General features: G+C 33.4%; 1 protein-coding gene across 1 annotated transcript in view; it reads right to left on the minus strand.

Annotated features, from left to right (window-relative positions):
- The window catches only part of Hcn1 (hyperpolarization activated cyclic nucleotide gated potassium channel 1), a 401014-nt gene that overhangs the window by 70251 nt on the left and 306680 nt on the right, over positions 1-24083 (minus strand). The window contains exon 5 of the mRNA XM_004848544.4: positions 17658-17804. Within this exon, the coding sequence (XP_004848601.1) occupies positions 17658-17804 (147 nt within the window). The remainder of the gene's footprint in view (positions 1-17657; positions 17805-24083) is intronic.

A 24083-nucleotide genomic window follows, 5' to 3' on the forward strand; every position in this document is an offset into this window, starting at 1 on the left:
AAAAAAATCTACAATTTGAAATAAAGATTTCCAGTTTGCTTCATTCTCCAGAAGCCTCTGAGCAGGCCTTCCAGCCCCAGGAGATGGCAATTCAGTGCCCAACACAGGCTAGGGCGCGGAAGGGGCTCAGAGTGGGGTGATGTGTGTAGGTGCTATGTAGAAAGTCTTGGGAAGTACAGGACATGTTCAAGAGTATTCTTTGAGCCATTCATTGCCCTCAGAGCTCTCAGTTAGAAAATCTCCAACAAAGAAAAACAATACAAAACTAAAAGAGCTTCAATGTCCTGACAAAGATGACATTTTCATCCCTGTTATTTTTCAAAGCAAGACAGTATCCTTATGGGCTTATTTACGGAATTTTTCTAAAACACCATTTACCAGACTCCAGTCCAAACTTAGAGACTCTGAATCTAAACCTTTAGGGGATATGACTCAAAATCTCCACTAGAGCAGTCAAGTGTGGAAACCATGGATCTTAAAATAAGCAAAGATCTGAAAGCTTAAATGTAGTTTGAAGGAGGAAGTTATACATGTTTATATTCAGTACTATATAATTGTAAATAATAAAATAAAAGGGTTTGGTTCAAAGTCAAGGAATAAAACATAGAGCTCATAATTGCACTGTTTGATAGATAAAAAATTAGAAATTGAATTGTAAATTATGTGTATATTTTAAAAATTAAACTCATAGAGGCAATTAAAAAAATGTTTTTCTCCTCAGCATTGCCAACTCAATTATATTGATGTAATGCTTGGTCAGTCTTCTAAAATAATATGTTTGCACGAATAAGAAAATCAGCCATATAAGCAGATCTTCATGCTTTAATAAGGTTTTTAGCACTTACTCAAATAATGACTAATAAGTTAAGTACCTATTTCAATTTCATAAATTGAAACATTTCCTTAATATCTACATCTCTAATAATAAGGGTTAATAATAAGCTACCATTTCCCAGTTGGATTAATCTGTTTTACTTTCAGAACAAAGCTTTAACCGCAACATCTCAATGATTTGAGTGTCAAAACATATGTGATAAATTACAGTAATAAAAAATATTTATCTTTAATTTTTAGGGGTGGAGTTAAGAAAATTAGAGGTAGAAAAGAAAAATTTGTTGAATTTAAATAGAATGTCTCAATTTGAATTTTACTTCATTTCCATCTCAGTAAGGAACAAGGATTTGTTGTTGTTGTTGTTGTTGTTTGGTACTAGGGATTGAACTCAGGACCTTGCACTTGCAAGGCAGGCATAGAGCCACTGAGCCTAACCCCTGGCTGAACAAGGATTTTTTGTATTAGCCAATAGTTATATTTTTAAAGATTTAAAACAAAAATAGATATATACATATTGCTTAAAGTACATCAAATAAAATGTGGTTTCATGAATACTCCTTCATGAAAGAAATTTAATATATATTCCCTTCAGATAATCTATTAGATATACCTTAATATAGCTGTAATCATAATGTAAATTAAACATTTATTTTTCTACTTTTATAACATAAGCTCTTTCCCATGTTATGACATGGTCCTTGCTGCCATTTTTTGTAATGACCATACTGAGTTTTATCTTGTTAGTCATATTACGTCTTAAAAATCCAACAGGGAGAGAAAAACACAGAGAGCAATGGCTTTTTAAATAATGGTAGGCTTTAGCTTGTTTTACTATTACTCATTTTGAAATGTAGTTATATCATTAATTATTAAATTAATAGTTTCAAATTATGATTCAAAGGTAATTAGCTTAAGTTCTCTGTTTATGCAAATGTGAAAAATCTAACTGGCTTAACTGAAATCTTCTTGCTTGTAAAAGACTCAAAAAATTTAATATTTTCTGTAGTTATAGTGCTCATATGCATCTAATTTGGTTTTAAAGTATTTAATCACATTTTAACTGTACAATATGAATACAAATGAAGTCTGAAATTAATTTTGTCTGAGCATGGCCCCACTGCTTTGCCTTCCCAGCACAGAAACATAATTGCTTAGTTAAGGTACAAAGTAGAATGATAGGAGATAGTAAAAAATTATCTTAGCATTCACTTAGACTTCATTATACAAGAGAGAAAAGGTAAGAACAGAAAAAAAAATAAAAGTATTTTTTAAAAAGGCAAAGTCAAAGAATTATGTTGAAAAGGACAGTGACTGTTCATTAGACACTTTATTTCTCAGCTGCCCCATGAGACTCTGTGTCTGAGGCTCAAGGTTAGTAATTTGATCTCCGTAAGTTCCATCATGATTTTTCCCCAACAGTATACATACCAAGGTATAAGGATGATTTGCAGAGTAGGAATGGAGCATATTTGGTATGCTAAAAACAGGTTGATGTGTTCTGTAAAATATAGCAAATGACTGTCGAGAAATATGCTGAACTTGTATATATATATATATATATATATATATATGTACTATCTATCTATAATATACACACATATTATATACATGTAATATAGTGAATGAGAGGGCTTAATTATAAAAGATAACAGAGAATTTGAAATTTGAAGTTTTATAATATAATCCACACAGTTTCATTGTTATCATCAGCAAACTGGAAATAGAAATAACTTGTATATAACAGTATATGTACATGTGCATAAGGACCTAAGGAGATCAGTACTGGATCTAAAATCAGTCTGATATTCCTGTGAGAAGAGCACATTTGGAAACACAAAAAAAGACACCGGAAATGCCCAAATGCAGCCAAATAATGCACATAGGGAATCCAAACAAAGAGGCCTCAGAAGAAACCCGACCTGCCAAGGACTTAATCTTCATCTCACAGGCTTCAGAATTGTGAGAAAACAGATTTCTATCATGTAAGTCACTCAGTATGTAGTATTTTATTATGGCAGACCTAGCAAACTATTACCATAGGCCTACATAAATGTGACAAGACAAATGAAGTTGCCCTTCTGGAGCTCTGCCAGGACAGCAGAACCACTGTTTCAAAAAGCATGGTTGTGGTGGGGTGGTGAAACCAATCTAGTTAGCTTCACTCTAAAGGAGGTGTGTAACAGACTACTCATTTCAAAATGCTCTGAGGTCTTGCGTTTGAGGAGAAATAAATTTAAGCTACTCGTATAGAGGAAAGGCATTTTGCTTTACTGTATTGAATGTGAAGCATAGAGGAAAAGGCTCTGGAGAGTAGGAGTGATGCAGGATTGAGTGCCATGTCATTAGACTAGTTTTATACAAGTGTATATAACAGGACATTTAAAGTACAAAATTCACAGGTATACTCACAATGCTATGTAACAATCACCACTACTTATACATGAAACTTTCATCATACCCAATAAAAACTAGGATCCAAGAACACTCCCTGTCCTTCCGCCCAACTCTGCTAACCCCTACTTCACTTTTGTATATTTGCCTATTCTAGGGATCTCATAATTGGAATTATATAATATTACCATACTGCTAATGTTTGAAATCCTAGAATAAACAGTTACTCCGAGAGAGACTGGTGGTGAGAATGGATAAGGTTATAAAAAATCAAGGAAAGGGCACATTCATGTGGAGCTCCCTTATCATAGTAGTGAAAATTGCTGTCTGCTCCACTTCCCTTCAAGTCTCTCTGAGTCAGTGAGAGTAAGAAAAAGTCTGTTCTTAAATGCACATCATTGCCCAAAAATGTTACTGTATAGTCTAAAGTCCTCTCGTATAACCCTCACCCAATTTTCTGAAAGTTTTAAAATCCCTGTTACCATGAGACACATCAAATTAAGAAATCAACTTTGCCATATCATTATTAAATGCCACCTTGTCTTTGTAATTGAGTAATTGATTTGTTTTCCACTTGCATTCTTTTTGTGTTCCAGGATTCACTCTGTAGTGCTACACTGCATTTAAAATATATAGATTTTTGAGGGAGCGATCAACCCTGGAGTTTCCACAGTTTTGCTTTAAGAAATTAAATTTATTCAAATTCAAGAAAATGAATTGCAAGTAATAGAATTTGTTAAAACTTCAAAACTTATTTTGTATGACAAATGTACATTAATTAAATTCATAGGCCTGATATAAAAATAATTACTAGAAAAACATAAAAAATGCAGTATTAGAATAAATAAAAATGAGTGAAATAATTCATCAAGAATTTATAATAGAAAAACAGAAGTGTATCATAACATTAGTTTTTTTAACTGGCATTTTTAATTAGTGAAATATTTTTGGAATAAACTCATTACTAGATATAGTATTTAATAAATTATACTGTAACAATCAAATAAGCTTCTTTGTTATTGATTTTTCCTGCTTTGCTAATGTGTGCCCACATATTTGAAAATATTTTAAATATTTTTCCCTTAAATTAACTTATATATTGATAAATTTTACCTCTGTCAAAAACATGTATTGCTATATACTGAAATTAGTATTAATGTATATGATTTAGTGTGAAAACTTTCTCATAAAAGTTTAAAATTGTGTTTTATGTGCCTTTTTATCTTAGTCATACTTCATATGACTTCTCTTTCATTTTCCTTGGGAAGTATTAATTTTGATATGTCATATGTTGAATATTTCTACTTTTATCAGTTTTGAGATATTATTCTTAACCTTCTTTAGATTTTTGTACTTACAATCTTTCAACTTGACCAGTGTAAATTGCTCAGATTTATGTCAGGTAAAGTATATAATTTATAAGAGGAGCTAACAACATATTAAACATATTAATATCAGTATTGAGTTCCTAGGCCAGTGATCATTGTAGAAATAATATTGTTAACCACTTTTTCACACTTTTTTGCTGAATGTTTACTCATTGTAAAGTCTGATAATTTGAAACACACATACACAAAGAAGGCCATTCACTTCTCTATAAAAGATTTATCTTCCCTAATTTCCCATTATACTAAACATTAGAGGTATGTAAATCTTATATATGACTGTGATATGAAAAGTAATTTTAAAATCTCAAATTTAAGGCACTCTGAAGATTTCAGAAGCATTTTGTGATATTGTTTTTTTTAATTTAGATATTAACATTTTACTTTCCAATGATCGATAACCAACACTTGGTATGTTATTCCACACAAAGTGGATGTTTAAAAATCACTATCAACATTCATCATCACCACCACCACCATCACCAGTGCTTCTAAGCAACACACATTTTCTTTATCTATATTCTGTGGAATCAAACTTTAAAATCAAACAATAATACAATTTTAGACATCTTAATAATCTGCATATTAACAATATGAAGCTGTTGGTGCATTAGCTAATTTGGTATAATACTTTAAAAGATAGAAAACTGGTTTGTGATTTGTATAAACTAGACAAATGTATCACACATGACTTCCTTTAATACTTCTAATTTAAAACTATGGAAAGTAGTATTATCTATTTTAGATTTATATTTTGCTCATTGTAAAAGAGTCAGTGCAAAATATAAACTTTACCAAGCATAGACATCATCCTCATCTTATGTTAGTAGATACATACCACTGACTACATTGAATTGTTAGTAACAATCAGGGTTACTCGAGTTTGGTTTCCAATTGTCTTATTTTAGAGTTCTATTATTGAATTTTAGAGATCTATTATTCTCAAGATCACTTAAAATAATCATCATTTTACTATAACTATAGAAAAAAACATGGTTTTCATCACAGGAAAAGCAGTAATAATTATAACAAGCTTGTATTTCATTTGAAGATGTTCATATTTACAATCTAAAAGATTGTAGAAGGAAAAGCTATTTATTCTTCAATTTCTTTTCCCTCTTCCTTGGATCAAAAGAGAAGCTGAAAGTGGGATTGGATTAGCAAGTGCACACTTCTCTTTTATTTACCGTTTTCTTTGCCCCATATGTTATCTTGTATCTCTTTTTTTCTATTCTGATTCCACATATGCTTCCACAATGAATGTAAACCCTTCCCTGCAAGGCTGTTCCAGTCTATTCTAGGTCGTGTGAACTGATTCTTTTTTCAACAATTTTAATATGTATAGTCTGTCTTTCTCTAGTAATTAACTGTAAGAGACTTCCTGAAATTGATATTGTATTTTTAGATATCAATGTTCACTTTTTCATCACAGTTTTTGGAAACTATGTGTGGTCTCTCCAAGCATGTAGTAAACGGTTTTTCTGTGACTGAAAATTGCATCTTATAATTTGCCATTCCCATAAGCCTGAATCAATGTCTTGTACACATTAAGAAATCCATAGATGTTTTTTACTGTTTCTGTTCTAGAATCTAATAATGCATGGAAAAAGCTCTAGGTTAAAAAACAGAAGAACCAAGTTCTTTGTTTGACACTGTCACCACCACAAGGTCACTCACATATTTTTTTTAGTCCTTTGCTACATATGCCTGTTGTACATGAATCTGATGACTTTTAAGACATTGGCATAAATTTACAATGCTATAATTGTAGCTGTTTTAGTTAATTTCAACTAAACATAACTTTAAAGGTGTTTTATAAATCAACAAATATGTACTTTTTAAAAAGATTTGGAATTACACTAAATAAATATGCATACAAATTATGCTTTCTTGTATAACAATTTATTGGGCAAATTAAAGGTCAGAAGGATAAGATTACACTCCAAGCCCAATTCATGTTCTGTGAAAATGAAATATGCTGACGTTCTATATTCCATTGGGACACATGATCTCTACCTATTTTCAGCCCAGGGCTGTTCACACTCCATTGTTTAAAAATAGATCAGTTCTGAACTTTGGAGACAGGCTCAGAAGGGCATTAACCTCTTTCCTGACTGTTAACTTTGCCATTTTGCTCTCATCATATCAGTATAAGTCTGATCATGTTAAAAATAGACCTTACTGTGTACACATTCCAACAGACTCTTAATTAGAGGGATATAGTTCACTGAGTTTTTCTAATTAGTTTTTATTTTCAAAAATACTGTCAGAATTTACTAAAGCATACATCAGACTTCTGATCCTAATACTTCAATCTCAAGTTTTGGTACTAAAACACTGCCTCCAAAAATCTGGTTGTTAAAATAAATTTAGAGCTGATTAGCACATTGTTTGACATTGTTCCCCCAAAATGGACACATTGTGAGGCTGGTCTTGGTAATTCTCCTTTATATTAACCTAGTACTTTTGAATCATTCTCTCAGCACTTAGATTCAGTTATGTTTGATTATTTGAATGTTTGTCTTTCCCTAAACTCTAAAAGGCATAAGGGCTGGACTGTTTGCAATTCACCACCAAATCACAATAAAACTGAAACTTAAATTTTAATGAGTATTTGCTATATGGAAGGCACTTTTCTAATATTTATATATTTTGCTCATTTTGTCTTTACAACAACCTCATGAAATAGTTATCAGTATCATCATTTAAGAGAAGAACTATATATGGGTTTAAAGTCGGTATCTAGTTAGTCCTGGATTTAAACAAGGCTGGTGGATTTTACAAAGACCATACTGGAGACCATGATGCTGACCTTTTGCTCAATAGCAGTTTTCATTCAGCATTATTTTATAGCTTGAAGAAAACATACTTATAAATGACATTGATAAAAATCACAAGAAGAATTTCAATTATAAAAAAAAGAAACTAAATATTTCAGAACAGCCAGTGGAAGTAAGAAGTATATTAGTAGATGAGAAAGAAAAAAAAAAAGGAGGATTCTCCAGGGAAAGCTGGATCATGCAGGGAGGGGAGGATGGAGGTACCTAGAGATAGCTGAAGTATGGCTCTGCAGAATCATGATTTTCACAAGACACAGCCACAGAGCAACTGGAGAATGAAGCTAGAAATAATGAAAATGTCATAAAGTAATAGGGTTTCAAATTGCAAGTTTCTGTTGGTCATCTTAAAAGATTTTACCCCAGAGAATTGTTACTTGTTTCTCTGCTTTTAGCTCACAGTGAGATAAAAAATTTTCAGGTATCTATCCAATCACTTTTCAGAATGCTTGACAGTTCCAGTGGAGCTCCATGTGCAGGTTACATGGCCAAGCGAGGGTATGATATGAATCTTATACAACCTGAAGTTCTCGCAACCAGCAACACTTGTTTGATTATCCATTGGTAATATTCTAGGAGGACTTGGCATGGCAATTTTCTTGGTCTATCTGGACTTCTATAACAAAAACATCAGGGCCTAGGAGCCTTATAAACAACAGACACTTATTTGTCTCAGTTCTGGGAGCTGGGAAATTCAAGATTGAAGTGCCAGAAGATTTGGTGTCTGGTGAGAGCTTTCTTGGGGATCGGCATATTTTTGGTCTGTGTCCTTATGACAGCAGAAGGGGACAGGGATCTGTCTGGGGCCTCTTTTGAAGAGGAGTCATACCATCCATAAAGAGCCACAATCATAATAGAAACACCTTCCAATAGCTTCACCTCCTAATACCTCACCTACGGAGTTAGAATTACAACATCTAAATTTGAAGAAAAGGGACACACAATAATATCAATGTGAGAAAAAAAGTATTTTCTATATATTCCATAGATGTTATTGAGTTATAGTGATCAGGTAGAACATTTATATAACATAATTGTACTGTATTAGAAAAATATACATACTCCCTGGGCTAATTCTTCACTAAATGCCTAAAATGTAAACCTGGAGATCTTTAAAAAGAAAGTAAAAACAACAATATGAAAAATAGAACATTTTGGGATATAGAGTATAAGCCAAATACAATCATGGAGTAATATAAAGATTTTTTTATAACATCTTAGAATCTTTTTATTTTTTAGAAAATATATTGACCACAGTCAACTGTAAAGTTGTACTCCTGAACAAAGCTCCTCATCATTGTGAACACATTTTCTTATCTATGTATATAGCATAAAAGAATTGCCAAAAACTCTCTCAAAGTGCTAACAATCAATGATTGCTTGAGATGATGTGCCAAGTATGTGATCTTTATTTAACTTGAGTTTCTTTATTTATACAAGGTATTATTGAGTATATAATCTTTGTGGATGGGAGTTAAGGTGGGATTAAAGAAAGAAAAAGTGCCAGAGAAATGAGGAAAAAATAAGAATCAAGATACATTATGTAGAGAGAAGCTCAGCTGGTCCCAGCACCTGGAAGGAAGCTCCCCACCTCCACCCCAGGCTCCTAGGGCACAGAAGCTCATCCGATCTCAGAACCCGAAAGGAAGCTCCCTGCCTCCATCCCAGGATCCTAGGGCAGAGAAGCTCATTCGATCTCAGAACCCAGAAGGAAGCTCCCCACCTCCATCCCAGGCTCCTAGGGCAGAGAATGGTGAGCTGGTCCCAGCACCCAGAAGGAAGCTCCCCCACTACCATCCCAGGCTCCTAGGGCAAAGAAAGTGAGCCGGTCCCAGCACCTGTAAGGAAGCTCCCTGCCTCCATCCCAGGCTCCTAGGGCAGAGAAGCTCAGCTGGTCCCAGCACCCGGAAGGAAGCTCCCCCACCACCATCCCAAGCTCCTAGGACAGAGAAGGTGAGCCGTGTCAGTGCCAGAAGCACCCACCCCCCCCGTGGAAATGAGAAAACACATAAACAAGCCTCAAAAACAGAGTTCCAGATCACCTACAGCAACCGCAAAGGGAAACGAGATGGAACAATCTGATACTCAACCACCCGGACTCTCTGAACTGGCAACAAAAGAGGATCTGGGAAAAATAAAATCAGAAATAATTACTCAGATAACAGCAAAGATTTTGCTCATGGTGCAAGACATGATTAATAAATCCAGAGAGGACACAGATTAAAAAAATAGAGGATCTGAGGAACATGATGGAATCTCAACATAGGAAACAAATGGAATACATAAAACAGATAAAAACAGATTTCCAAGAGATTAAAAACTCCATTGAAAGTCTGTGCAGCAGAATGAACCAATGTGAGGATGGAATTTCACATATAGAAGATAAGATTGCAATTAGTGACCAGGAAAAGAAAAATTGCTTTAAAATTGTAAGGGAACATGAGAAATCAATCCAGCAGCTGCTAGACGATGCAAAGAAGAATAACATAAGACTGATTGGAGTCAATGAAGAAAGAAGAGAGAGTGCAGATGATATGAAAAAAAACTGTTCACAGAAGTGATGGCAGAAAACTTCCCAAGGAGGGGAAAAGAACTTGACATACAGATAAGTGAGGCATATAGGACTCCAGCTAGCCTTAATCAAAAAAAATCTAAACATAGGCATATAATAGTTAGGATTCCAGAAATCCAACAGAACAAAATTCTACAAGCAGTGAGAGAAAAGAAACAAATCACATACAAAGGAAAGCCCATCAGAATCACAGCAGACTTCTCAATGCAAACCCTCAAGGCAAGAAGAGCTTGGAGTGATGTATTGCAAGCCCTAAAGGAAAACAGCCTCCAACCCAGATTGATGTACCCTGCAAACCTATCTTTCAAAATTGATGGAGAAATAAGATACTTTCATGATAAAGAGCACCTCAGGAACTTCATGAATACCAAACTGGGACTCCAAAAAATTTTAGACAATATCCTAGGAAAAGACAATGAGGATCACAACCCGAGGAAACCCAGCAGAATGAATCCACTGGGCGTGACAAATTAAACTCAAAGGGGGAGAATCCAACAAAAAGAAAATGTCATGACAAGGCTTTTAAAACTTTTAACTTCATCTCCCTAATGAGTGTATAATTCAATCTTTTTTTTTTTTTGGTACCTCTGATTAGTATTTTTCTGATTCTAGAGTTGCACACCATTCCTTGTGCTATACTGGCTATTTATCATCTTCTTATGTCTACTTTTTAATTGGGTTGTCTATTAATGAGCTCTAAGAATTCTTTATATATTCTGGTCATAGGTTATATGCATTGTAAATATGATCTGTTTAAGGACTACTTTTCATTTTAATGATGGCATTTAAAGTTCTAAATTTTGATGGAATCTCATTTATCAATTTTTTTCTTTTATACATCATGTCTTTTGTATCCTAGGTAGTTCTTGCCTAACCTGAATTCATAAATATTTTCCCTCATAATTTCTTCTTAAAGTTTTATACTTTTAGGCTTTCTTATTTAGGTTCATAGATCCCGTCAAGTTATTTTCATGTATGGAAAGAAAGGATTGAGGTTAATTTTTTATATATGGATACCAGGTGTTCTAGTGCCATTTGCTGAAAACACTATCTCTTCCTTGGCTCTTGAATTGAGTTTATATTCTATAAAATTCTAATGTTAAATAATCTTTCAAAACTCAGTGGACCCTATATGTGTGGTCCTATTTCTAGATTCTCTGTTTTATTCAAATGATCTATATGTCTTTCCTTACACCAACACTGCCTTGATTACTGTAGCTTTAGAAGAAGTCTTAAAATTAGGTACTAAACGTCTTCCAATAGTTTTTGTTTTTGTTTTTGTTTTTAACTTTTCTAGGTCCTTTTTACTCCTACATAACTTTTTTAAATTTCAATATCCGATTCTTCATTTATAGAAAGTATACACAGACCTGAATTTTTATACATACCTTGTGTTTTCTAATCCTGCTAAATTCAAGTACAAGTTCTAGGGGCTCCTAGAGATTTCTTAGTATTTTCTCTGTAGATGATCATTTCATCTACATATAAAGATTTTACTTCTGCTGTGCCAATCCTATCCTAGTTGTGTCATTTTATTGCCAGACTATTTTGGTGGGGACTAGGTTTCAAAGTTTAATGGACAGATAAAGAGTAAGCATATCTGCCCTTATTCTCCACCTTAAGGAGAAAGCATTGTATCTTCTCTATTTATATAAGGCATTCTCCCTGGAAGTATGGAGTACATGTCTTTAATCTATTGAGAAGTTTCTGTTCTACTTCTAGTCTCCTGATAGCTTTTATCATGAACAGCTGTAGAATTTAGTCCGATACTTTTTCTGCAACCAGTGACAGGATCATATGGCTTTTTCCTTTCCTCTGTTAAAATGATGACTCGTGGGGGTGGATCTTCCAGTGCTGAACCAACACTGCCATCCCTATAACAAAACCACATTCTACATTCTGCCAGATTTGACTTCCAATAGTTTGTTTTGTTAAACAAATTTCTATCTGTGTTCATACTTTTTTCTTCTATTATCTTTATCCAGTTTTAGGATTAGCACAATGTTGAGTTCCTAAAATGAAGGGTGAAGTGTTCCTTCTTTTTTCTGCTTTAATTGTTTGATTTAATTTATCAGTTAAAATGTTTATGAGCCTGCTGTTGTCATATAGGTAGGTTTTCAAGCTAGGAATATACTTTCTTTAATAGATGCTATTCAAATTTTATATTTCCTCCAGAGTTAGTTTCATTAATTTGTCTTCCAAGGTACTTCTTAGAAGTTGTCAAATTTATTTCAAAAAAGATTTTTGTAATATGCTTTCTATATCCTTTTAAATTCTGTAAAATCTGTGGTATTGTCTCCTAGATCTTAATATTGTAATTTAAAAAATGTATAACTGATATTGTGTAACAGGAAGAAAAGGCCTAAAAGAGCAGGGGAATTGGGAGGGGTAGGGGAAGGGAAAAAAGGGAAAGGAAAAATATGAGAAGAGGAAAAAAAATGGAAACAAGGCCTTTGCAAATAGGGAAGGGTGGGGGGGTGAAAGGAGGGCAAGGGAAGGAGAAAAAAAATAAGAGCCAAGAGACTCATGTAATGGTACAAGATCCCAATGATGAATGTAACTGTATTTTATACCAAAAATGTACCAATAAACTTAATGGGGAAAAAAAAGATACATTACGTAGGGCTGGGGATTTAGCACAGTGGTTCCCCTGCCTGCCTCGCAAGGTCCCGAGTTCGATCCCCAATACCAAAAAGAATATATATATAAATATATATATAATATATATATTTATATATGTATAATGTAAATATATATATATATATAATGTAAAGGTACAAATTTCCAATGATGAATGTCAATATATTGCATATCTAAAATACATCAATAAAATTAATTTTTAAAAAAGACAAAGTGCTTGCTGTTTTAAAAATCCTGAGTACACATGACAGGGTAGACACACCAACGTAAATATTAAAAGAAAACAAGATAACAAAGTGATGTGCCACATGAGAAAGACTTGTTATGTAGAAAAATTTCCTAGAATCTAATTTGGACGAGCTACTCAGGAAGGCTGCTTTGAGCAGGTAACATTTGTATTGAGACTTAAACATTAAGAACAAGCCAGTTATTTGTACAAAGATACATCACCTACATTCTGGCACATAAATGAACATAGAAGAATAAAGTAGTATTTTCAAAATATTTGGTAACTGAATTAATTATATGTATATGCTGTAAGATTTTTGAAAAAGCCTTCAAAGGTCACCCAAATGGAATTTTACTGCCATTTTATATCTTAGGTATTCTTAAAAGTTTTCAAATATTTTAAAACTTTATTTTAAATAAAGGCTGACAAAACACAATCTATGTAGGCTAAATTATCAATATAATTTTCCTTTTCATTACTATTGTGTTTTACTTTTTAATTCTATTTTAAGAAAATAATTATTTGTATAAATTTTTGAGTCTGAATGTGTTCTGTAGCCTTCAGTTTTTTAGTTCCTGAATTCATACTCTTCTATTTGATACAATTACTGCTGTTAACTAAATTTTAGCATCTCAAATTATTCAAAATGTGTTCATAAAAATAAGCTTCCTCAACAAAATAAAATATCTTGATATAAAATTTCATGGTTGTTGACTAAAAATTGAATATATGATTAACAGTTCTAGGTGTGTGCATATATGTGTGTGTAAGATAAGCATTCTACATTTTTATTTTTTATGATAAAGTAAGTATCAAGTACCCAGTTTCTCTTTCTGAGTGTACCTATCACTCATTTGAAATGTATTCTGTCAGTATTCGATGTCTTCAGTGTGTAAGTCACTTTCTAGGCACTAGAAGCACAACTGTGACCAAAACCTACCTTTGTGTATGTTTATGCCTCATCTTCTAAGTGAAATTCAACTTGAAGACATAAGATGATATGCTGTAATACTTTTGAGATACCTCTTGTGGTCTACTAGTGCAACTTGAATGTAGAATGTATGCAGTATACAAATTTGAAAGTATCCAAATTTGCAGTATCCAAAGAAATATTTCCCACTGTTAATTTTACTTAACATTTCTTTTAAAAGGTTTGAAATTTTTGGACTTCAGTTTTATGTTATATTGACTTTTGTTATCTGTCTTTTCTCATTTTCTTATTCTATCCATTCTTTTCTCTTGTAATACTCAACTCAATACGATATTAAATATAGGCTCTTGGGTGATACTGATGCCAGAGCAGCAAAAGCTGAAGAACAAAATAGTAAATATATAAACAATATCTTCACTTTTTTGAAATGTTTAATGTCTGAACATTCCATGCTTCCACTTGTAGCAGCTCTAACTTTATGGAGTAGTCATGAGTCATACTCTACTTTTCATTCATAAGTCTATCAATGAAGGCTATTCATTCACTAAACATTTTATGAATTCCTACTACATGCTGATTAGTAGAAATATAAGCATGTTGAGATACAGGCTTAAAAGAGCCAAGAAATTGATAAGTGATAAATACTGTGTTAGAGACAGAGTGGTCAGGGAAAATTTATGAAGAAGGCAATGCCTGCTAAGAGTATTTAATAGAAGGTAGAAGGTAAGCTAGAAAGAAAGGATTTTAGATAGAAAGGAGAGTATAAAGAAAAGCAAAAAACAGTCAACATTTTTTTCAAAAATGTGAAGTGTTAATGTGAAGAAATGAAGTTGGAGTCGGGCTCTAAAGGGTTTCTTGTGACATGTTAAGGAGTCTGAACTTTTTCCTGCAGAGCAAAGGAAGCCAAGGTCAAATTCTAAGAAAAGAGTAAAAATTAAATTTGAATATAATATAATCAATATAATAGCCCTCTTATGTGATGTATTTCAACTGATTGAGTTTAAAGACAGTGAGAAAGTTGTGAGTGTCCTTTCTAAGTTGAGGTAAAAATACTGAGTCTCTGAACTATGGCATTTGAACAGATGAGGGGAAAACTTGACATAATTCAGTGAATAAATGGTTGTAGGAATTAAGAAAATGGGAGATTTGTTTATGGATATAGATAAAAGTAAAATATGAATTAGTTTTGACTGAAGATCAATGTAAATCATAGTGCGGTAATAGAAAATAAAACACACAACACATAGAAATGTCTTGTTATCTTCATTTTATAATATGTTGGGAATTTTTTTTAATCACAGAGGAGTATTTCACACTTAAGTGTACATGCAATTTCTTAGGGTTTGTTTTTGTACTTGTTCTCATGGCTTTCTGCATTCCCTTGTGAGATTTTAAGTCTCAAATCTTAACTTTTCTCTGCCTCTTTGAATAAAGCTTTAGTTTTATAATACCTTGTCTTTCGCTTTGCTCTTTATCTTTTGAGTTACACTTATCTCCATGCTATCACTTGCCTCACTGTACCTTTGAACATCTCCAGGCCCTTCAGAAGCCAACCTGGTTCCAGTACCCAATGTTTCTTCTTCTTAGTGAAGAAGATTTGGATAGAAAAAAAATCTGTATTCCAACAGAGATAAAGAAAAGCATATGATATGTTTTAAAACAAATAAAATATTGCTTTATTTTATAAAAATAGAGTTTGAATTATATTCTGCAAATCAGAAAGATTTATGCATATTAATGTCACTGAAGACTGACTAGGAGTAATGCATTACAAAAATATCAGTAATAGATATTATCATATTTTCAAAACCCATGATTTTATGAATTTTTAAAATTGCACATACTTATTTAGTAGAAGCACAAAGGTATAAATGATTTTAAAGTAAAAAGATATCATTTTCTCATAAAAAATGTGAGTTAAGTTATGCTAATGTGCTAAGAATTTCAAAAATATTAAAAGATAGGGACTAAATGTCTTGCTTTTAAGAAAATTTTGAGACAAAAGTGGAAAAAAAGTAATGTGAAAATGTGGAAAAACCATTGATAACATAAGCAGAGTCTATACATTAGGGATACAAAGTTTATGGTTAAGGGCTCTGCGGATCAGGGCAAAGTGAGATTATATTTAATCTGGAATCTGATCAAAGAAGAGTGAATTAATTTGACTTAGATATTGACCAACAGGTGAGGCACATTTCTAGAAAATATGTGATGCCAAGATAAGAAATTATAAATGTTTTTTTGCAAAACAGCAAACTTCCCACTTTGGTTATAGTCCAGTTTGCAACATTTGTGATAATGGTGGAAAGGAAATCCAGAAATTTGGTGCAGAAGAAGGGATGCAATCCGAGTATAAGGAGTCTATATTTGATTTAATCTATAAAGACTGGAGGTTTCAGAGCAGAGAAATGAGTGGCTCATATACATAAAAGATTAGCCTGACAGTGCTATGGTAAACGGAACTTAGAGAAAGCAGACTAAAGTCTGCAAGGCAAACTGAGGGGTACAGTCCATGTAAGAGGAATTAAGTTAGGGAGGTTGGTATGAGAGAGAAGCAAGGCTTTGATGTGAGATGCATGACCAAGTGTTTGGTGACTGGATTTGCAGAGCACAGAATGAAAAGATTTAAGATGGGACTAAAGTTTGACAGTCCAAATGGCTTGAAAGATTACAGACAGACTTTAAAAGATAAAGGGTTTAGTGATAGAAAACAATGATTTAATTACAGAGCTTACATATAGTGCCAGGGGATATCATGTATCTTTTAAGAAAATGGAGTTTATAGAAAGAACTTTGAGCTAAACTGTACAGAATTAAAGTATGAAATGAAAGGAAGTGAATAAATTCAGAGATGGAGGAAGGAAAGTCAATAGCTCAGTTAATGGTTCAATGCTAAAGAAGCCCAGAGAAGAAAGTCAGGATGTGTGCCTTTTAGTAGCATAAAAATGTACCACCAACAGCTCAAAACAAAAAGAATGATGATCATTGTTATTGATAACTTTCCAGAAAACAATTCTGGCAAAGAAGTGAAGACCAAACCACACTAATTATGTAGAAATCCCCGGAGGAAAAAAAATGATAATAAAAAGTAGAGAGCAAAGCAGAGTAAGAAATATGAACAGGGAAAAAATAAGAACCAAGATGCATTATGTAAAGGTACAATTTCCAATGAGAAATGTAATTGTGTTGTATACCTACAATGTACCAATAAAAGAATTTAATACAAAAAAAAGGAAATATGAACAGTAAAGAGCATGTTCTTTTGTCCTAGGAGTGATCTGAATATATTAGTGGGCAGTAGGAAGATCTCGGGGGAGGGATGAAAAGAAAATGAAAGGCAAGGACGCAGTTTTTTTTATGTAGAAAAGTGTTTTAGAGGCAATAAGAAATTAATTTCTCATAGTAGGTAGGCATTTCCTGATTAGGGTCCTTGAAATAATTGGAGAACATGAAGATGGGAAGGAGAGAGGAAACCAAAAAAATGTAAACATCAGTAAAAATATGAAGCAAAGTTTTATTAAGCATAAGAGAGTGGATAATTGGGAAGATATGGACAATGAGACCACAAGAAGGAATTTTTGAATGGCAGGGATACATAAAGTAGAATAGGCAGAGGATCATAATTAGAAAAACAATTTCCTGGTACTCTATTTTTAACAAAATTAAAAACCATTTTATGAGTGAAATGTAATGAAGAATAAAGGCAAAAGAGATATCTTAACATTTAGTTCTGATTTTTCTTTTGAATAGTGTCATAACAGGGAGTAGAGGATTTCCCATGAAAAAGGAAGACAAATAATGACAATGTATCACAGAAATTTGGGGCAATAAATCTTACCTCTCTCAGTGGATCATTAAGTTCATTGAGAATATTTTCCTCATCGAAGATTTTGCCTTGGTATCTGTGTTCATAATAATCATGTATCTTCTGACGCATGTCAGCTGGTAACTTATGGAAGGACATGTATTGCTCCACTTGCTTATACTGTATGTGAAAGAAATTGAAAATTAAAAAACATTGTTAAGCTGTAAGAGAACTCATTACACTATATTGTTGTGTTATGTTCAGTAACATTTGAACATTCAATAACAAAAAGTAGAAATTATTTAAGAGGAAGGAACCAATGTACTAGGTTCTAATGTATCTACTCAGTGCTATATAATGTATAAGGTATTTTACATATATAATATATCCTGTAAAGAACTGAGATGTGGAAAGGAGATATGAAAAGAATTCAGAGTAAATTTAAGATTATAACTCCAAAGGTGCTAAAGGAAAAACAATAGGATGTTATTTCTTTTTTAGTAGTATTGTAAAAGCAATATGAATTTCTTGCTGGCTCTTCATTTGAAGAAAGAATCTTGCAACATTGAATAGCACAAAAAGCTTATTTTAAAACCTCTAGCAAAAGATTAAACATCATTACATTTTGAATATAGAGGGAGAGAGTTTGACTGCTATTTGAAAATCATAAGTACTTAAGCAAAATAGATGTCCTGTAAAGCACTGAGAACCAAGAATATATATGAGGATTTTAATTTAGGATTTACAAGAGTAACAGGATGAGATTAGATCCATATAATTTTATAACAGCAGGTTTAGCAAGATGTTGAAGTGAAATTAAGCAACCAATTCTTAAATGTGATGGTTTATAAGACCTGCAGAAGAGGTTGCTTTTGGGCAAGGCAGTTCTTCAGACTTAATAACCACAGACCAATTCCATTGATGCATCCACCTTTTTATATGTTCACAAACACACACACACACACACACACAATTTAAGAAAGTAACATCCCAGCTAACCAAGCAGGAGTGTAGTAGCATGGATATTATCTAGAAGCCTATCTCAAGAGAAAAATGTCAGACCTCTTTCCAAACACATGAAATCAGAATGTACATGTTAAATAAATCCCCAGATGGGTCATACACACTATCAAATTTAAGAACAATTCCTTTAGTGTTTTTAATGCAGATGATCATTAGATCATAATTTGAAAACAATGAATTTTATCTTAAAAACTAGTTTGATTGCACTAATAATAGAATTTAGTACAATTAAAAAGTCGACAATAAAACTGGTAAATACACTTTAAGGATTCATTCTTTAAGTAAAACACAATTGACACATTAAATATAGGAAAGATATCAAATTTCTTCCTGGTAACAGAGCTCTGATACAAAGAGCTAGGTCTCTTGACTTTGTTCACAATCATTGTTTTTTGTAATTGATAAAATATAACAGACATTGATAACTGAGAAATGAGAATCACCAACCTACTGTATTATATTTTTTCAGTCTTTTTCTATAGTCCTTACATATAAAATTCATATTGTTTTGAAATTTCTTTTTGGAGAGTAGTGTCCTCAAAAGAAATACTACTTTGTCACAAGATTGTCTTTATATGTAAGCCTACTGTCTTTCAAAGTATATAAAACCTGCAGCCCTATGACATCTTCCTGAAGCAATTTAATTATGATACAATATTTTGAATTTAGGCTTCAGTCCATCACTGTCATTAAATTTAAGTGGTAGTAAATACCTAAGATTTGATCATTTTCCCTGCAAAATATGGATGCTCACTTAAACACAATGTGTTTTGGAAGCCCACTTCTAAGGATCTACAATTCAGGTCTTGGCAATGCATGGAATTGGCCCATATGAAAGAAGTTTTGGTGGCTCTCTCCTAAGGACTGCTATGAAGGATATAGTTGAGCTGTGGTTGGATCAGAAGAATTCTGTTTTTATTACTGGAAATGTCTGCATATCTGGTTGTTACTTTTGGTCAAAAGTGTACTGTTTATAATGTGAAACTTCTGTGGAGACCCTAATGTTAGCTTCTGCACTAATGAATTATAAATAGTTTTCCTGGTTTAATCAGTCTACCTTGATTAAAAATCCACTAATATCTTTGTTGGTGAGTTTCCCTGAAACCAGGAATCTCTGCACAGCTCTTGGCAGTTTATACCAGAGAATCAGCATGTTCCTATTGCCCAAATGTTGAGTCCATAGAGAGCACACCTTGGAAAGACTCCTAGACAGCCTATCCTTACATGTTTCATCTTTCTTTCACTCCCTTGTAGCCTTACTTTTAAATAAAAGCCTCATTTAAGTATACTCTGTGCAGTCCAAGATTCACTACTGCTTGGAGTAGTAAGACTCTGCAGCTTTAACTGAGAAACTACACTTTACATTTCTCCATCCTTCTGGTATTCATTCTAGAGCAATATGAAAACCTAGTATTTTATTCACTTGGAGGAAATTGCTGCTTTTGTACAAAGACTTACTCATATAGGGAACATGTAATCTGTGCTATCTCTTTAACTTCAGGGAAGGGAAATCAGTCCTTGATTTACTGAGTACAAATATTACATATGAAGCTATTTTATTTTCATAGAAAATCATCATTGTGTGAATCTAGTTGTTTTTCTTTACACAAATCATTTCATCTTAATTTAATAATCTACAATACGAGAGCATTAGGTTAACTGATGTTCCTTACTCTTTTAGATTAAAATTCCCTGAATATCTCTTGTTATTTACTCACATTTAGCTAAGTTTGATTTTTGAGGGGATATATTTTAATAACTCATTAATGCATAGTATTTATTGATCAAACAAATATAAGATGAGATTTCTGTGTGCCATGTTTTTTAAACCATTTCTACTCCCATATTGCCTGAAAACTTGTTGGAAATGTATGTTCACATTTCCACTCCAGAACTACTAAATCAAAAACTCTATATTTGGGAGCCAAGAGTCTGTGTCTTGTCAGGCCCTTTATACACTAAAATTGAAAATCACTGCTATAAGCCAAGGGCACAAGGAAGCATGTGTGACTGAGAGCAGGGGAAAATAAATTCAGTTTTTGGCAAGTTAAGCTTACAATGCTCATGGAATTTCTTCATGTTTATATGTAGGTCAGGCACTCAGAGAAAGAAATACACACAATACTAATGACTGCAGGTGCACTAAGGGATGCTGTGCCACTGGGCGAGTAAGGGAAAGGTAAGCCTGGCAATTTAAAGGCAGTTGAGCTGGAAATTAAGAGGTTAAGGGTAATGATAATAACCATCAGGAAGCGAGAGCAGAACCAGAAAAATATGAATATCAGAACCCAAAATTTCAAAAGGGAAGTGGTCAGAAGCTGTATATTTTAAGAAAACCAAAAGGTTCTGGACAGTGGCCATGCATTTGGAAATAAGGTAGTAAACTGTGTTAGGATACAACACTTAAGAAAACCCAGAGCTATTTTTTTCTGTTTCCCTCACACTTAACAAGACTTGCAAAAACTAAACGGAAGTATGACTCCATGTGATATAAAAAGTAAAATAAAATCTGCTCTTTTAAGGAGACACCTAGTAGTAGACAGAAAATCAATTAAACCAAATGCTAGAAGTCATAGAACAGCTGGCAGTAAAAAACAGCAATGTTTCTATTTGTTGTAGTAATACAGCACATCAAAGAATTACTTGATAAATCTAATAGTCACTAATAAATACATATTTTTGAAAAGCAAAGATGCAAATACCACTCTTTCTTAAATATGTAAGATCAAAAGTTCATGCCATCAGAGATAGAGACTATAGAATAATCACCACTTAAATTCTAATATATTTCTTTATTTAAATTTTTCTGCATAACTAAAATAATACATTAAAATAATACACACACTATTAAAATGTGATCTAAGAAAGGGGTTAATAATGAATGGTAATAGTTCATTATCAAATACATTGATCTTTCTCCTTCCATGTTAAAAGTATTTTGTCTAAATCACTACAGAAAATGCTTCCGTTTCTACTTTGTAAAAAAAATTAATTTTATTGGTATAATTTAAATATACATAATGATCACATTCATCAAAAGGAATTTGTACCATACATGATATATCTTGATTCCTCTTTTTCTCCCTATCCCCTGCCCTCCCTTTAATCCCTCCTCTTTCCCTTACTTATAAAAGCTTTGTTTCCAATTTTTCTTTCCTTTCTCCTTTTCTTCCCTTTTCCTTTCCTTTCTGCCTCCCCCTTCAGTTTCCCTTTCCTTTTATACAATTTTGTTCTTATTTACTCTTTCAGTTTCTTTCGTTTTTTGTATTAAATTCTTTATTGGTACATTGTAGGTATACCACACAACTACATTTCTCATTGGGAATTGTACCTTTACATAATGCATCTTGGTTCTTATCTTTTCCCCATTCCTAGCCCTCCCTTCACCCCCTCCACCCTTCCCTGTTTACAAAGACTTTATTTCCATTTTTTCCATTTCTCATCATTTTTCCTTTCCCTTCTTTCCTTTCCCCTGCCCCTCCCACTACCCCTACCACTTTGGACCTTTTCTTCCTATTTTACATTATCAATTATTCATTCTAATCATGGTACATTTTAGGTATACAATATAATGACATTCATCATTGGAAATTTGCACCTTTACATAGTCTCTCTTGGTTCTTATTTTTCACCCTTGCCCAGCCCTCCCTTCAACCCCTCCATTCTTCCCTATTTGCAAAGATTTTGTTCCTATTTTTCCGCTTTCTCATATTAATCCCATTCCCTTCTATCTTTTGCCCTAGCCCTCCCACTTCCTTCCCCTTTGCCCCTTTTCTTCCTATTTCACATTACCTATTATACATTTAGTCCTTATTTACACATTCAGTTTCTCACACCAGAGAACCTATTTGGTATTTACACATGTGTATCCTATTTTTTTCACTTAAGAGTATCGCCTCAATGTGCATCCACTTAGCTATAAATGTCTCTAATTTCTCATTTTTTATGGCTGAGTAGTACTCCATTTTATTAAAAAACCCCACATTTCCTTTATCCAGTCTCCAGTTGATGGCCATTTGGGCTGTTTCCAAGTTTTAGCTATTACAAACTGTGCTGCTATGAACATGGGCACACATATATCAGTGTGGTATGATTCTTTTAATTCTTTGGGGAAGATCCCCAGCAGTGGAATAGAGGGGTCAAATGGGACTTCCAGTCCTAGTTCGTTGAGGTATCTCCATACTGATTTCCACAGTGCTTGCACCAGTCTACACTCCCACCAGCAGTGGAGCAGGGTTTCTCTTTCCCCACAGCCCCTCCAGCATTTGCTATTGGTTGATTTCATGATAGTAGCAATTATTTCTGGAGTGAAGTGGAACCTCAGCATTGTTTTCATTTGCATCTCTCGAATGGCAAGTGATGTTGAACATTTTTTCATGTATTTATTTACTATTTCTACTTCTTTGTGTGAGAAATGTCTGTTCATTTCAGATGCCCATTTTTGGATTGGGTCTTTAAATTTGGGAGGTCTGATCTTTTTAAGTTCTTTATAGATTCAAGATAGTAGACCTTTGTCTGAGGAAGATCAGGTGAAGATTTTTTTCCCACATTGTGGCTTGTCTCTGTGGTGGTTTCTCTTGCTGTGCAGAAGCCTTTTAATAAGAAGAGATCCCATTTGTTGATTGTTTGTGCTAGTTCACGGGCAACTGAGGTTTTGTTCATAAAATCTTTTCCTACACCAGTGTCTTCAAGGGTTCTATCTAACCTCTGTTCCAACTGGTTCAGAGTTTCTATTTTAATATTTAGATCTTTAATCCATTTTGATTTTAGTTTAGTGCATGGCGGGAGATACAGGTCTAGTTTTAATCTTTGGCAAGCTGAAGCCCAATTTTTCCAGCACCATTTATTAAAGAGGCTATCCTTCCTCCAGTGAGGGTGTTTGGCTCCTTTGTCGAAGATGAGATGGCTGAGTGTGTCTGGCATTGTTTCTGCATCTTCTAATCTGTTCCACTGGTCCTCAAGTCTGTTTCCTTGGCAGTACCATGCTGTTTTTATCACAGTAGCTTTGTAGTAGAGTTGCAGGTTGGGGATTGTGATACCCCCTGCCATGTCTCTGTTACCTAGAATTGCTTTTGCCATTCTGGGTCTCTTCTTGTTCGAAATGAATTTTTGGATTGTTTTTTCTAGGTCTATGAAGTATGCTGCTGGGATCTCAATTGGAATTGCATTAAATCTATATAGCAGTTTTGGAAGTATGGCCATTTTCACTACATTAATCCTTCCTACCCAGGAGCAGGAGATATCTGTCCATTTTCTGATATCATCTTCAATCTCTCTTTTCAGAGTGCCATAGTTTTCAGAGAAGAGGTCTTTGATTTCTTTCGTTAGGATGATTCCTAGGTATTTCAGTTTTTTGGATGCTATTGTGAAAGGAATTATTTGCCCTATTTCTCTCTCATTGAGTCTGTCATTGGTGTAGGATTTTTGTGTGTTGAC

Source organism: Heterocephalus glaber, unplaced genomic scaffold (genome assembly GCF_053883595.1).
Source record: "Heterocephalus glaber isolate CG9 unplaced genomic scaffold, H.glaber_assembly_v1.0 deba00001538, whole genome shotgun sequence".
NCBI classification, from domain to species: Eukaryota; Metazoa; Chordata; class Mammalia; order Rodentia; family Bathyergidae; genus Heterocephalus; species Heterocephalus glaber.